The 15621-nt window shown below is 38.3% G+C and overlaps 1 protein-coding gene across 1 annotated transcript; it reads right to left on the bottom strand.

Moving 5' to 3' along the window:
- Positions 1-34: 34 nt before the first annotated feature.
- On the bottom strand, positions 35-12955 carry LOC135160001 (uncharacterized). The gene is made up of 10 exons (XM_064116113.1): positions 12708-12955; positions 6932-7135; positions 6813-6866; positions 5085-5270; positions 4776-5003; positions 3744-4602; positions 2091-2287; positions 1874-2002; positions 1606-1797; positions 35-1419 (listed from the first exon to the last, which is right to left on the bottom strand). The coding sequence occupies exons 1-10, from the start codon at positions 12787-12789 to the stop codon at positions 572-574; spliced, it is 2979 nt and encodes a 992-aa protein (XP_063972183.1). The 5' UTR covers positions 12790-12955; the 3' UTR covers positions 35-571.
- Positions 12956-15621: the final 2666 nt, after the last annotated feature.

The raw sequence follows: 15621 nt of genomic DNA, 5'->3' as shown, positions 1-15621 counted from the left end.
TTCGTTATTTTTTATACAAATGGATGACAACTACTTATATCTCAAATGTATTTATTTTCATGATGTTAAAAACAATTTGTTACTACTGAGATCGTTATTACAAAATGAAAATGTAATCTTGTGTAAATCTAACTTAAACCTACATTGAGGACTTCTTTAGCAGAAGTAGTAAAAAAAAACAATTTCTATGTAGTCAATCATAACTCCTCGACAATAGTTGGCCGCATTGATATAAAAGTAGTCATAACTGTGAGCAATGGGTTACGAGTTGTGTTGTCGGATATACAATGTACTTTCTTTATATCATCGTCAAGTTATAGTGACTCTTCCTCGTCTCAGTTCTTATCGCTCTCCGAGGAAGCGCATCAGGCTCTCGAAAACCGATAAAAAAAATTATCTATCTCATTAGAATTCTCCAGGGTCGTAATAATTACCTTAAAATTAATTGGTTAAAAATCAGTCTGTATATGCGATTAGAATGATTGCGTTATCATGATAATAAATAAAATCACTATTGATTATTCACTCGTGTCCACGGCGTAATTCAATTATAAGTTGTCATTAATTCATCTCAACACTCGAGCTGTTTACACTGCACCCCAAGATCAGTGCAACGGCACTCGAGGCACGGCGTCGAGAGCTCCACAATTATCCTACCAACTCGATACATGCGCCCATAGATATTGCAACCAGCCAGCTTCAATAACCCACCAACAGACAGATTTTCCTTGTCATTTTGATCCCCTCCATTTGCATCCTCGCTCAACTCACCAGAATTTTTCAACGTTACATTTTCAGATATCATTGGCATTGTCAATCCCCCGGATGAAAAGTCTTTCGATGGGTCACTCCTATTATCTAAAAATATTTCCTCCCCACCGACAATGATTTCCTCCTTCGGGGTTTGATTTTTTATCCTTGAAGATAATTTATTTTCAACTGTTGAACTATCAGCGCTCATCGATGCAGTCGTACTGCTCTTTGGTGGTAGAGTGGTATCAGGAAAAAACATGTCCAGCACAGAATCGAATGAAAGAAGGGCTTCTTCGTTGTGATGCGTCCAGGAATTGTTGGAGACTCTAAGATTTTTATCATCTGTACCCGGAGGGAGTGTTTGCGGTGAATTTTTTGGATCTTCAGTTGTGATGACAACATCCTCGATTTTATTCACAGTCTTATCCTTGAAATTGGACTGGGCCAACGACATTTGGGGCTCGAAGGAGAGGGGAGTGGTGGCGGGGATGGTTATTCTGTGCTCGAGGTAGGGAATCATATCTTCGATGAGCGAAGGCAAATCTGGGGCTGGTTCGGTGCGAATCACGTCCCGGAAGGGATCGAAGGAAGTCCGCTCTATATTCAGAGGTGATTTTAAATCGTCTCGGTCCAATACCACTGTGGGAGATTCTTCGGCGTTCGAGCCTGAAGAGACACCGGGTAAAAATATTGTATAATTCAGATATAAATGGAATGCTCTTCGTCTCGTGAATCGAGAGGTTAAATATAAAAATAAAATATTCCCCTCCAATTAGAATATTCCGACAATTTTTTTCACAGTCTCTATAAAAAATCGAACCCGCAAAATAAGTGTTTATAAAAAAATCTCACCGCAAATAATTTTACCGCAACATTTGCTGTCGTCCGGGATTCTCTGACACCCGAATTTTACGGGCGAACATTTTTCATCGGAGCAGGAGATTTCTCCGTAATAACAGATGCAGATGATGCAGTGGCCACTGCTGGGTAATAATTCCCCATGATGATATGGACGTCCCTCTAAAAGGCACTCCGTCGTAATGTCTGAAAAAGTGAATGCCATTGAATAATAATAGAGCACTGACGTGAGAGAGGCGCGTCAATAATCCTGTACACTCACCATCGTTTTTCCGATGAGGATTCGTTATGTCAGCAGGGAAGACTGTCACCCCAGTGCCAATTTCAAGATTCAAATCTGTCGAGTGATATGGGCTATCAAAATACGATGGCTCTCTCGGCACAAATCCCCCTGAACATGACAATTTCATGAAAATAACTGATTACATTTCCGCGATATAAGAAGGAAGGTAAAACAAAGTCACCGAGATACGACACACCTTCAGTTTCTACTGGTGGACTGAAACGATTCTCCTGGGTAACTATGTCGTAGAAATTGCCAGAACTACCAACGACGGACACGTCACTTGGTCTTAGCTCTGGTGGAACGCCTACTGAGCCCAGGGGATAAGCTGTTACTGGTGATGTTGATTCTTTATCTTTCACAAGAGCGTCTGCTGCGACAAATGGAATGATTCTGACAGAGACAAAAAGAAGGTGAATTGAATTTTCCACTTTTCCACCTTTGTGAATTAGCGTCTTGAAAAAATGTTGTGGCTTTCATTATTTTTGTTTACAGATTTTCACGAATTTTCCATTTTTCATTTCATTATTTTATTGTCTTTTCATTGAGAAAATTAAAGGCCACAATGAACGAATTTTAGCTGAACAATTACATTAAGAATATATCAATAGAGTAGAATCGTATCGGAGAAAGTGATCGCAATAAACGAAGGAAAGACAATTTAAATCGACCGGGGAGTTATTGGTCTGATCAGTAATGGACCGCATCTACTCAACCGGGTCGCTAAATCGAGCGCGTAAAGCGAGCGATTTCAAATTCACACGAAGGGAAGTTAATTGTAATCAGCATTTTAACAAATTAATATTTTCAATGATAATTCCTCATTTTTGTTAGGGATTAAATAAATTTTATTGTGTATACGGTAACTTTAGGCCAAGCACAACATCATTACCAAAGGGTTGGATCATTTCTGCCGAATTTGACTCTCCGGACAGTCGATGTTGTTCTTCATTTGGGAATTATCAATTTAGAATAATTAGCAAAAGTTGAACGTGGAAATTATTCGGTGCATTGCTTCTTCACTGCACATTCTACCCTCACTCTTTTCTCATACCACCCTGCCAACAGCTGCTGGGAGGGGGATGGTAAACCGCGCGTGGATTAATACGAATTAAGGTCGCACTGCTAGGAAATTTACGAGGCTCTGAATATACCATACACCCTCTCACGCCCTTTTCGAACGATTATACAATATTTCCCGCTTGAGATACATCGGATTTTGCCACTTTGCCTCCACCCAAAACTACACCGAGTTCGAGCGCTAATGTAAGAGATATAGGAGAGGCCGGATTAGGTAATGTTTGTTGGAGATACAAATTTAAATGACCAAAATTATGCGCTTCCAGGAAAAGCAATTTTTTACTACAAGTTTATCATTTTTTTTTCTCCATCAAAATGCTTTTATCGAATACCACGAAAAAGAGGGAAAACGCTGAAGCGAAAACGATCGTCGACCATTCGGCGAAATAAAAAACTTTCCTTTCTATTCACTGAATACTACTGATTCATCCTCTATGAATAAAAACAAATTGATATCTGAATTGTTGCACAAGCTAGAATGAACAGAATTTTTTTTCATCGAAAAATAGGAAAACTGGAAGACGGCGGAAATTTTCTATGAAGAGGTGTATTTGTTGTGATTCATTGAGATAGAACTTATCGAGAGGAATATTCGAGATGAATAATTTCAAAACGATTCGCTTTTCCAAAATATTTTCAGATCGACCGATGACAGGATAATTTTAATTCTGAGTGTGATCCATCGAAATTTAATTTAGAGGTACAGCAGATTGACTTATTAATTTGTCAATTGTACAATTAAAAAATTAAAAATCGCAATAACACCCACCTGACATTTGGCAAAGAAGGGGGCAGTGTGGGCTCACTATAATCGTACTCTTCATAGTCCTGTCCCTTCTTCCGATCAGTGATGTTGACGATCCTCTCAACATCAGGTGGCAGAGGCCTCACCGGATTTCCCGTAATTTTCTGGACCATTTCCACGGAGACATTCGTCTTCAGTGTGACATTCATAACGAGAATATCTCCAGGCATGACAACAGCTTCTTTGACATCTCCTCTGACGTTCCCCCCAACTTTTCCAAAAGTTGTTTGAAAAAGAATCTCCGGATATTCCGTAGTTACATTTCTCTCGAAGTTTTCCATATTTTCCCTAGATTTTGTTTTCATTTCCAGACTTGGACTATGAACTCTGGTAACGGATTCTGGCAATAAACTTTCTGTTCTCACCACTACATCAGACCCATCCTCGTTCATCAGTGTGTAATCAATGACAGTTGTCAATCGATAATCAATAGTCGTGTTACCAGAGCCAGTTGAGATTTCAATGGTACTAGATGTCTCGATAGCTTCATCACTGCTTGTCCAAGATTGGGTGATGCTCTCTGCTGACGCGGTTGACTTGGGATAATCCATACTCTCGGTGGGAATCTCGTTATCCATCGTCTCAGTCTCATAAGTGACTGTGGACGATGTTACATCGAGCGGAGATATCGTTGAGTCATCCTCAAGTGGTTCCTGAGTTGTACGTAAATCGTCATGTTCACGATGGGACCTCCCTTCGATGGTCGAGTATTGGGACTCACTCGGCAGTAAAAAATTTGTCTCCTTTCGAAATTTCGCGTAATCTTTACTGATAAACGCGTACGAAGCGAAGTTCTGCTTCGATTTCATTGCAATGCTTCCGCCTGACAGGAAAAAAAAATATTAAAAATTGAAACCTTAAATTTCAACGACTGCCAGGATCCCTTCGGGGGCAAAAATCGAGGGGAAGGAAATGAGGAAAATTGAGTGACAAAGACCCCGAAAATGTGTATTGAATAAAATAATTCCAATTAACCAGTGTAACGGAATAACTCACTGCAGTTGTAGGTCGATGGACAACAATGTCCTTCACGTACTATCGGTGTGCATCCCTGTAGAGGTGGTGCGCATGCAAGTGGAACACACCGAATACCGCCCATAGCGCAAAAGCAATTTTCACACATTGTCTTCCATTCAATGTCACGTACCATTTCTCCCTCTTCATAACACCGATTACCAATTTTACAACCATTTGCCGACAGTGAAATTGAATGTTGGAATGAATCTGTGGTGAAAAATTGATGGGGAAAAAATTGTTAAAAAATCGTGTCAATGATTTTCATGGAATTATAGTTTATACACTTACGAGTGCAATTATAGGCGACTGGACAGCAGGAATACGGAGCGTAAAGTGGGGTGCATCCCCGTAATGGCAATAGACACTTTGGTCTGACGCACCTACGCTCACCAGATATGCAGTAACAATATTCACACCTACGTGAGCCCATCATAGCCGAGCCAGGCGCATAATGAACTCCATCCCAAACGCATCCTTAATCAACATACGTATCCATCAATTAATATTCCGTACCCGGTATTGGTGGAGCTTCTCACAGAATAATTGGGAAAAAACATCCCTCGATTGTAAAAAATATTGAAGCCACTAAAATTCATGTTCTTTCCAGTAATATCTCCAATTGAAAAAAATGTATTTTTATATGAAAATAAATTTTGGAACAACACTCGTAAATTTATTTCTCCTGAATGCCAGTGTTCAGCACGTACACACGAACGTGCACGCAAAGGTTCTGTGAAACCCATCATGTCCTGGTACTTCACGACACTCTAGGTAATTTCCTTGTCAAATTGGAGAATCGACAAATCGACTGAGTACGAAGCTTTCATTTGGAAAGAAAAACACGGTGGCAAGTGTCTGTCATGAAGGTTTTGGTGTCACATAGACTAATTTTCTCGGAGTTTGTCGTTTGATAAAGAGGCACCGGGAGGACCGGAGGTATGAAGGAACAGAGGGAGTTAGAAGTGCGGTTGGGAAAGGTGAAAGATAGATAGAGTTCAGTGTGATGGGTGCCGTATCCTAATTACAACGACCCGAGGGAATAGGAGAGCCAGCCAGCGGTTTTTGGGGAGGTGGGTGGCGACACGGACCATTAGTTGCTAGAAAATTAACTACTCTAGTACTGTCTAGCATAGCAGCTCAGTATGAGCGTGAATGTTGGACCTGCACACGCCAACTTATCTCAAAATTCCATAGAGTGTTCATTAATATCAGTTTTTAAAATTTTTCCCCAAATGTTTCAAGTTGGAACGAATCTTGATCTTCAAAGATAGTTTTAATTGCAATCATGTGACGGAATAAAATATTAGAAATTGTTTAATTTGCGAATTTTATCGAACACTTGCGTCAGTTCTCCATCGATAAAACGATGAAGACGTCAGTTGCAACAATTATTGAATGTGTCATAGGTAAATGCTTTCGGTCATCGCTCGGTCCCGATAACCAGGAATTATCCCCTCTCATTACAAAAATCAATACACTACGCTCCAAAATCAATAAACCACTGGATTATCGTATTCCATGGACGTTGACGACAGCAGGATAATCCCTACTTGTTATTATAATTAACACCGGTTTAGACCAAACGTATGTCGAAGTAGACAAATTGAACGAGAAAATTGGAAGAGAAACGAGTCGGAGGGAAATTCACGTTGAAAGTAGTACAAAAAAAAATTGGTCCGACGAAAATGAGGAAAGGAATAAATTAATAAATGCAAAAAATGATGAATAAAAAATTACCATATCGTCCCACAAATTTTGCGAGTTGAATCCATAATCGGTGAGCGAACTACGAGGACCGTAATTTGTCCCCAATATTTTTTTTCATATACACAAAAGCGCGATTATCCCCAACATGAAAGGGAAAAATATTGGGGAGCACCTGGCGGGGTGGGGAACGGAGGGAAAAATCGTCCAGATAAATTAGGCACGAGGAAATGTCGGGAAAACTGAGACAGACTACTTGGAAAACGAATTCCTCTTAGTAAATAATTTTACACTCGTAATAAAAATTTTTACCACCATTTTTGAGGTCGAGCTGAGCATTTCTCATCCGTGATATTTCTCTCTTATCTGGAAACATAAAAGCAATTCAATGTTCACGATAGAGTTTCATTGACTTTAATTAAAATGCTTACGGTAATCATCGCAAATGAGCTCAGCACAGCATGCATTCTCATGGGGAATTCTTGTTGTACAGCCAGATGGCAGTGGATTTGGTATACGTGGACAGACACGTAAACGACATCTTAGGGAGCCCTGGTAGCATGAGCAGTGGAGACAGGGCTCACTTGTATTTACCGATGAGGACTCCTGGTAGCGTTTACCATCATATCGGCAGCCTAATTTGTGAAAAATTTATCTACTTATATTTTCAATATTTTATTTCAACGACGATTCAGATATTTACGCATACGTCAATCTAATCGGGGGCTTTCAATGGAATTCATGATGCACTTTACCATGCGCATTCAACTCCTGAAAAAAAATATTATTTCGCTGGATTAATGCGAAAATTTCCCTCAAAGTTGCTCGTCATGTTTTTCAGTACAATTTTTTTTTCTCTTTCTCCCGTCCTTTTCAATTATAAGAGCGACTTTTCCCATTTTTATTCTATCACTGGTCGAAAAAAAAATCACTCATTCAGAGCTTCGAATGAACTCCCCGACAACCTTTGGAATTGCAAATGTCCTTCTTTACCCATCAGTACTATCTCCATCCACCCAATTATTCTAAAACAAAATCTCACCTCCTTCAACTCGAGAAAACGAAACAACAATAAAACTGCAAGGTCTGAGTGTTCTTTCACGATCGAACACAACTCCTAAACGAGTCTGGGGAGATCTCGTCGTGGATAGGGCAGGGGAGGAGGGGCGAGGAGGGTGAGGGGACATTAAATGAGAGAGTCGAGTCGAGTCAAGCAGCGACAATTAACGCAATACAATTAACGATTAATTGCTGTCTCTTCTCCTCGAGTGTAGACAAAAAACCGAGGGACGCTAGTGAAAAAAAAAAGAAAAGACAAAAAAAAACAAACGATGATTGATAATGGAGAATAAAACATGAGAATCGATGGGCAATCAACTCTTTATTTGTCTTACGAATGCTGATTTTCCTCAAAAACTTTCATCTCATAATTTGCAAAAGTGAGATGCATTAAAATTCATGAGAAAATGCTATTATCTGAGAATTCCTCCGCCGTCTGAAATAATAATTAATTCTCGGAGAGTAAAGCAAACAGATGGATACACATCTCAACCATAATAGTCAGTAGCAGTTGAGATAAATCGACACAAAGTTTCCAACAGTCACCAGACAAGAGTAAAGGTTGAATCTCCCTTACGTCTGAATAATTCGCTGGATCCTTCTATCACTCCAGTACTGGCGCCCAACCCTCCCCCATCCCTTTTCCCATTGTTTCAGTTGGTTCAAGTAGTTTGTTGCTAATTTAATAATACCCAACAATTCGCCGAGACAGGGAGGAACGAGTGTGGAACGAGAAAGAGAGGGAGAAAAAGCATGCTCTTCAAATAACTTTTCAACAATTGTGTATTGAAATTATGATGAATTTGTTGAGGGAAAAAAATAAGTTGTTTGATAAGAATAAAATTATATCACAGCTTAGGGAGTCATTGGGCATGCCAGAAAACTCTTGATAATAAAACTCCACTTGAAGCTTCAGTTTACCTCTACTGTACCTGGCTGAGGAAGTAAAAAGTTTTAATGATAGTAATTTTATTTCTTCAATGTTGTGATGAATAATCGAACTAAATGGAATTGCAACGAGTTATTGGCGTAGAATGTTTCGGTACAAGTGCGACAATTATTCCTATTTTTCACTGCATTGCCTGTGTCGACGAGTAATTGAGGGAAATGAGGTTTTAACAGTAATTAGTATTGGTTATTTTCCCACCTTCTAATGGGACCATTTGCAGCCCCCTCAGCTCTTTATGAGTAGAATACACTCTCCAGACTTGGGAAAAATTAATAAGTGAGGGGAAGCTTTTGTATTGTATGTATTGTAGCTATTTTTTGTAATAAATTAGCAATGTGCTCCTGAATGGGGATTTTAATTCAATAAAGTGAGGGCTAATCACCGGATGTGGTATGAAATATTCAATAAAATTTCTGTAATGTTCCGTAATGTTTTTCAGAATTTTTCAGGATTAAAAGGGATTAATAAAGTAATGGTCGTTTCAAAGAGGATTTCCGTTTATCAGGAATAATTTATTGTTGATTTCATTTTATCAAATAAAATTATTTAAATACTCAAAGCTTTGAGCAATAATATTGTGTGCTGCATACTTGGAGGGGGGAAGGGAATTTCAATGTTGGAATTGAATTTCATTGATTTTCCACGAATTGGAGTTTCAGTTTGAATTATGACTACTGTACGACGATTCATTAATAATGTAACCCCATTAAATGATACTTCCTACCGTTAAAGAGATCGTATTCCTTGAAACTTGAAAATATTACAAAATCAAGCTCATAAATCAAGCCAACTTATCCATGGAATTGCATCGAATGCTCCATCGCGTGTTCAGACTAAATCAGTTATTGCCCACTTGGATTTTGAATTCAAAGAATCGCAAGCACGTTTCAATTACCACGAAACTATCAGCATGTGTCCATTTGTGGACTGAGAGAAGTGATCAGTAAAAATAACGAAACACTCTGGAAAAATAACCTGTCACTTCCATACACTTCCCCACAACCACATTTCGCACTGGAATTATGGAAAAGAGACGTGATTTTTATTGAATATTTTTCTCCCCGTGTTAACAAAAAAATATAATTATAAGAGACCAGGTGAATAAAATTTTCAATAAATAAAAGAGTCGGTAAACGAACACCTGCGAGTGCAATACGATATATTATCCACCGTGATAAGGTTTCTTTCTTCTCTCATTTCTCGTTTCTGATTCTAATTAAAGTTTCACGGCGCAAAGTTAGTCTCATTATCACTGATCCACCTTCATTTTTCTCAAATGACCCTCAGTGAGAAATACAGTTGCGACTTCCTGGATTTTTCCCTCTCCCCGGTGGGATAATATTCATCAAAATTAGTTTGGCAGTCGTGTTGTGTTGTTGCCATTCGATACAACTAACTGAATAAAACGGGGGAATAAAATTCATTAACTGTTCAATGAAAATCATCTGGCCTTTCGCGAAATCCTCTCGTCGGGATTGACGATTGAACGGCTATCCTTCATGAGATGTTTGTCATCGGAGATGTCTTGCTTCGGAATTGATCCTGGATAGAATGGAATCTGCTGGTGAAATCGATAGTTTCCAAGAGATATTGAGGATTAAACGATTAACCCACTTGAACCCTCGTTTTTTTTTCCAAAATATATATGTCTGGAACAATCGAGATTAAGCGGAGGATTTATCACATCTCCTTTATCCCAATAATATTTTTTAGTCAGAGGTCAATGCACGGTATTATGATGAATGTAACTCGTGGCTATAAATTCCATCAGTCGCCATTGTGTCATGTCATGGGGATCACACGACTATGACAGAACATTCTTCTCATTTTTGTAATTTTCCTTTTTTTTTCCCTCCCCGCGTGTGTGTTTCAAGCCATTTTATTTTCATGACGTTTTATTTACGACTGCGGTCATCAACGCTCCCCGAAGACTAACTGTGCCCAGTGTATATAGATTCTGCTTCCGACGTTGGGATTCATCGGTGCAACGATTTGCACATCCCACGCATCACAGAATTTCTACCTCCCCTGTTGCATCGTTAAATTAGTCTCATGTGGTTATGAAATTCATGACGGCTGCAAATATTTGAATAAAAATTTATATTATACTTAAGGAAAGGCCTGTAATTGTGGTTTTAACCATCCGCTCTCTCAGTCTTCTGTTATTTGTCTTTTTCCTGATTTATCATTTTTTTAGGGAGTTAATCCGATTATTGGATAGAGGGATGGTGAAATAATTTTTTTTTTCACTGTTTCTGGTTGGTTTCAGCACAACGGGGAGAGCTTCAGGGAGGAAAATATTAAATAAAAATGACGGATTTTTTTCGGAATTACGAAGCAAAATTTGATTGGACAAAACTTTACTGAACACGATTTTTATTTTTTTTTAATTCAGTACAGACGACGCAGTAGATTCACCGATTTTCTCGCCTGCGGCTCGAATTATAAAGTCAGATTTATCAGAAAATACATTTACCGCGTGATGACATAATATACTATTTCTATCCCGAAATTTATCAAAACAACGTAATTAATATTGAGGGGGAAAAATTTGAGAGGTAGTAGTCGTTCAGCTCAATAATTTATAGTCCAGTTTTTCTTCTATGAGAATTATGAAAAGATGGTATGATAAATCACGTGAAAAAGGAGAAAATTTTGTGGAATAATGAAGAACAGCCAAGTGTCACGGAGCTGAGAGCTTATACGTAGTCGATTATGGGCCAATAATGGCGGTAAAACCCATGAATAATATTAGTCAAGTTTTTTTTTGTCTCTCACGAATTTGCATACAAAATCGACGGCTTTTCCTTCTTTGAGAGCCTCTTCAGTGTTTTAAGAACAGAACTGATGAGGACGGGCTATCAATTTTGTCAGTCTGGCTCATCGCGTCTTTAAAAAGCTAAAGGCATTTTGAATTACGAGAGAGATAATTGTTATCGACGACTAATTTTCACGCTAGATTTACCACCGATATCTTGAAAAAATTTGACGATGGGAGACAAATGCAGATGATCCATTGAGTCGAGGAAAAAAATTTTAAATTAAATTTAGAAATGAGATTCGCAGTGATTTCTAGGCGAAATTAGATAATCGACAAATGGATTAATGACAGATGTTCCATTTGGAGGTAAAAAATGGTGGAAAGAGAATTTTCGCGTCGTACGAATAATCAATAACGCTGGAATACTTGAGACTGTCGTTGAACTTTCATATTGAAATTGCATGAGATGAAACGTGGGTGGTTCCGAGGAAAAATCAAGTTACAAGAAGAAGAGAAATAAACGCAAAAACGTTACATCGGTGAGGCCTTGCCACCGGTGAGGCCAGAATGATTTTTTTCACTTTTTCAGACTCCGGACTCCGATGAATGGACCGGAACAGGTTCTGAATCTTATGCAACAATAAATGGGCATTATGACGTTCTCCTTGCGTTCAGGGCCCTTCTAATGGGCGTATAGGATGCATTTTGAGCCTCAATAATGTGACCCAGATGAGCTAGAATTGAATTAACGAAAAAAAAAACATTTTTTTCAATAGAATGGCTCTCTTTACTCTCTATCTCAATCACTTTCCCCCCAAGTTACCACTAAAAAGGGGAAAAAATGTTTTTCTCTCTCCCTCGCTCTTCAAATATTGAGTCTGCTGGCGTAATTTTCGACTGTGTGGTCAAGCATTTAACACCCGCTTTTTCTGCACGAAAGAATGGAACTGGACGGGAGAAAAAAAAATTAAATTCTGTACCGTTTTCTGTTATTCCGGGCTAGTCCCCTGACTCCTCATTGCTAATTACTCGCACCAAGAAATGTATTGTTTAATGGAGGGAAAAAAAGTCGTGCAAAAAAATGTCACGACTGCAGTCTGGGTGGGAAACTGTGATTACTCTTTTTATCATTTGCTATATCTTCACACTTTTTATTTGTCAATTTATTGCTGTGAACCAAGCGAGTATTTTCACTATTTCTGCAGTGGAATATTTATTTCCCCGAGGCATTAGTTTGTTCATTGACATAAATATTATTTTGTATACCATTCAAACATAAACCGAATTATCAAATAATTAATATTAATTATGATTCGTTGTCAAGTGGTAATAATGATGTCCCGGCTTTATAAATCGATCGAGATCTGTTCAAAGGTGTTCATAATAACGAATGTTGATATCATCATCATATGTATTTAATTATAAAATAAATACATACCTGGTTTTGTCTGCTGATATCTTCCCTCAATCACCAAAACGCCGAACAAAAGTAGAAATATTATACACGGTAGACTCGTCATCCTCAATATTTTTCTATCACAATTTTCACTTCAATTCATCCGATAAAAATAAAATATCAGTTCTACTGATTTCCCGGTGACATCTGTTTAATATGAATTCCTCTCTGTCTTCAATATTTGAAAAAGAAAATTGGTTTGAGATTTGAAATGTGTGGAGGTCTGTTCCCCTGCGTCTTTCACCTGACTCGTGCCACAGTCAACTCTTCTTGTATTTCTTCTATCCTTTTACCACTACCTCCTTCACTCGGCTTTAAGCAAAACCCCTCCCTTATGTACCTCAGCTTTACAGTTCCAATCATAAGGAACGCACGTGTGCACGCTGATTGAGATGAGCATTCACATGTCCGCTGCTGTCCCTTCCACGGGGAAAAATATTCAATAAAAATAACGTATGTTCTCAATTATTCCAGGACGAATTGAGGATCAATCGGATGATTATCCCAGTGTTTTCAAATTTTTACTGAAAATTATATGCAGCACCAGTAATTGCTCCCACTTGCTTCCTCTCCTTGTCTCTCACTAGAGGAACCATTACATATTCGTTCATCAATTTCCTCTCCCCCCCCCCAATGAGGTATTGAACTTTCATTAATTATGCAGAGCATTAACGTACATTCATTCAAGTTGAAGTGGCAATTACCACTTCTCCCGCCCTACCACCTTTTTCATATCATTTCTGTCAAGTTGAAGTTCATGGAAAGGGTCAAGAACCTCTTGAGAAGATGACAAACCAAGCTCTATTACACGGAGGACGAGATTACATAGACAGAGTGGTGAGTAGGAATCATCATGGAGAGACAATTGTAATGTTTATTTTGCTGAAGAGTCGTACAAACCATTTATTGTTCGTGAGATGTTCATCTGGTTTTACACTCTTCATTTCCACCGGAGGTAAGACCACCCATCATTGACTGCTTGCTCTGCAATTATAATTCACGTGTAATAAATATTCACTGGTATTTATCGAAATAGTTGTACCGGTAATTGACGACGCGTTTTTTGACTCCGTACAACCCAACTAGTAATAAATAAACAATTATTGAGAAAGAGGGGACTCATGCCATGTACGTTGTGAGTGACTCACTACTTTCCCTTGTAATTAACGGAACATCAGCTGCAGGAAAAATAAAAAGAGCCGAGGAAAGGAGAGAAAAAAAAGGGGAAAAAGGACGAGAGCTAAGATAAACACAGGAGGGATCCGAGCAGACAGACTAAGAGGAATAAAATAAAAGAAAATTCGATGAGGAAACTCACTTGTAGAGGCTATGAGGTTTTATTGGATTTACCTGAAATTCCAAGAATTATTGTGAATTATTGAATATATAACGTTGGGTGGTGTAATATTAACGCAGTACAAGAGGACTAATTTCACTGGAATTGTGGAGGAAAATGTTTCTTGCATGAATTCAAGTGGATAGAGAGGGTACGATGTATGCTATCGGTAGGGGGAGAAAATATACAACGTTGGAAGTGTACATTTCTTCAGGAAGTTCTTCCCATGGTCGAGAAGAAGAGTCTTATCAATGTTTCATGAGACGCACGTATGGCGACGGGTATAGATGAAAGGCCCGACTGCATCCATTTTCTTTTTATTCTTTCTGTCATCCTTTTTTATTATTTATTATTACTATGTTTTATGGGAGGTCTGGAAAATCCCCAAGGAAATTCTCAGCATTTTCACTAATTTTAGGGAACGATAGGTGCATTGAAAAATCGATGGTGGGAATTTGCATTCCACTAACAAAACATTCTGTATAATAACACAAAATTTTATGCAGAAAAGTGAATTCTTTTGAATTATAAATGCCCTCTTGTTCTCTCACCATTGTTCACTGCTTTTCAACATTATTTTTTGTTAATTAAGCCTCCATGAAATAATGTTACGCTTGTTCACAAGAGAACGAAATTTTAATAGAAAAACATGCCGACTATAACGAGTACATCCATCCAGTCCAATTAATGCTAGTACAATTGAATGACATAAAATTTACATGACAACACATTAAATGAGTTTGAAAGAATATTTCAGCCGGTTTTCTCTGCCCCCCTACCTCCCCCTCCCTCCTGACTTCCTCAAAAAAAATGAAAAATAAAAACTATCATTTCCATTTTTCCTCTCGGGGTCACATCATAAATTCTGTTTCACCCGTCTCGTTTACCCTTTAACTTGCCGTGTATACTTTGACTGCGGTATATATTTACCCCGGTGGCACGTGGCCAACCCCTTCCTGCAGGCATCAAGCAACCAAAGAACGACGATTTTATACCGTCTAAGGTGCACTGAACGTTAAACGATAATACAAACAGCGTCAAAGCCACTTTTCATTCCACAGATTTTTTTTTCTCTCTTCATCTGTGAAGATAGAGAGAAATGGGGAGTGATTCATAGAATTTTAAGATTGAAAATTTATAGCGTTTGCCATATTGAAGGGAGAGAGTCATATCCATAAATCGAAATAGGGAATTTTCATGCAGCTCATTTTTTTTCGTTCCCCCTACTCACACAATCCTCATTGCATATGGATATTTAAGGGTTGAAGATGTCGATTGATTTTAGAAACATAAAAATTTGTACCAAAAACGTCAATTGACGATATTTATGGAGAAAGAAAAAGTAATCTGCGGGGAACATTTATTAAACTATTGGGAAATCAAACAACTCTCAGAATTCTATTCCAGCACCTTGAGTATTATACTATTTATGGCGTGGCTGTAAAAACCAAGAGAAAATTTTTATTAAACTCCCAGGTGCCAGTCGCAAGAGTTATAGAATCGTTCGGTTATTTTAATCTGGTCAAATGTGTTGTGTGTGTGTGTGCATCTATATATATT

This window comes from Diachasmimorpha longicaudata, chromosome 3 (assembly GCF_034640455.1).
Source record: "Diachasmimorpha longicaudata isolate KC_UGA_2023 chromosome 3, iyDiaLong2, whole genome shotgun sequence".
In the NCBI taxonomy this organism is placed as follows: Eukaryota; Metazoa; Arthropoda; class Insecta; order Hymenoptera; family Braconidae; genus Diachasmimorpha; species Diachasmimorpha longicaudata.
The sequence above is the reverse complement of the archived record's forward strand: the minus strand, read 5'-3'. Positions and strand labels throughout refer to the sequence as shown.

Excerpts from the sequence above, each read along its gene's own strand:
- LOC135160001 (XM_064116113.1), bottom strand. The coding sequence starts at position 12,789 with ATGACGAGTCTACCGTGTATAATATTTCTACTTTTGTTCGGCGTTTTG. Across the intron at positions 5,271-6,812 it reads GCTCGACCTCAAAAATGGTG|GATGCGTTTGGGATGGAGTT; the intron begins GTAAAAATTTTT and ends ATGTTGATTAAG. Across the intron at positions 1,420-1,605 it reads TTGCGGTAAAATTATTTGCG|GCTCGAACGCCGAAGAATCT; the intron begins GTGAGATTTTTT and ends GTGTCTCTTCAG.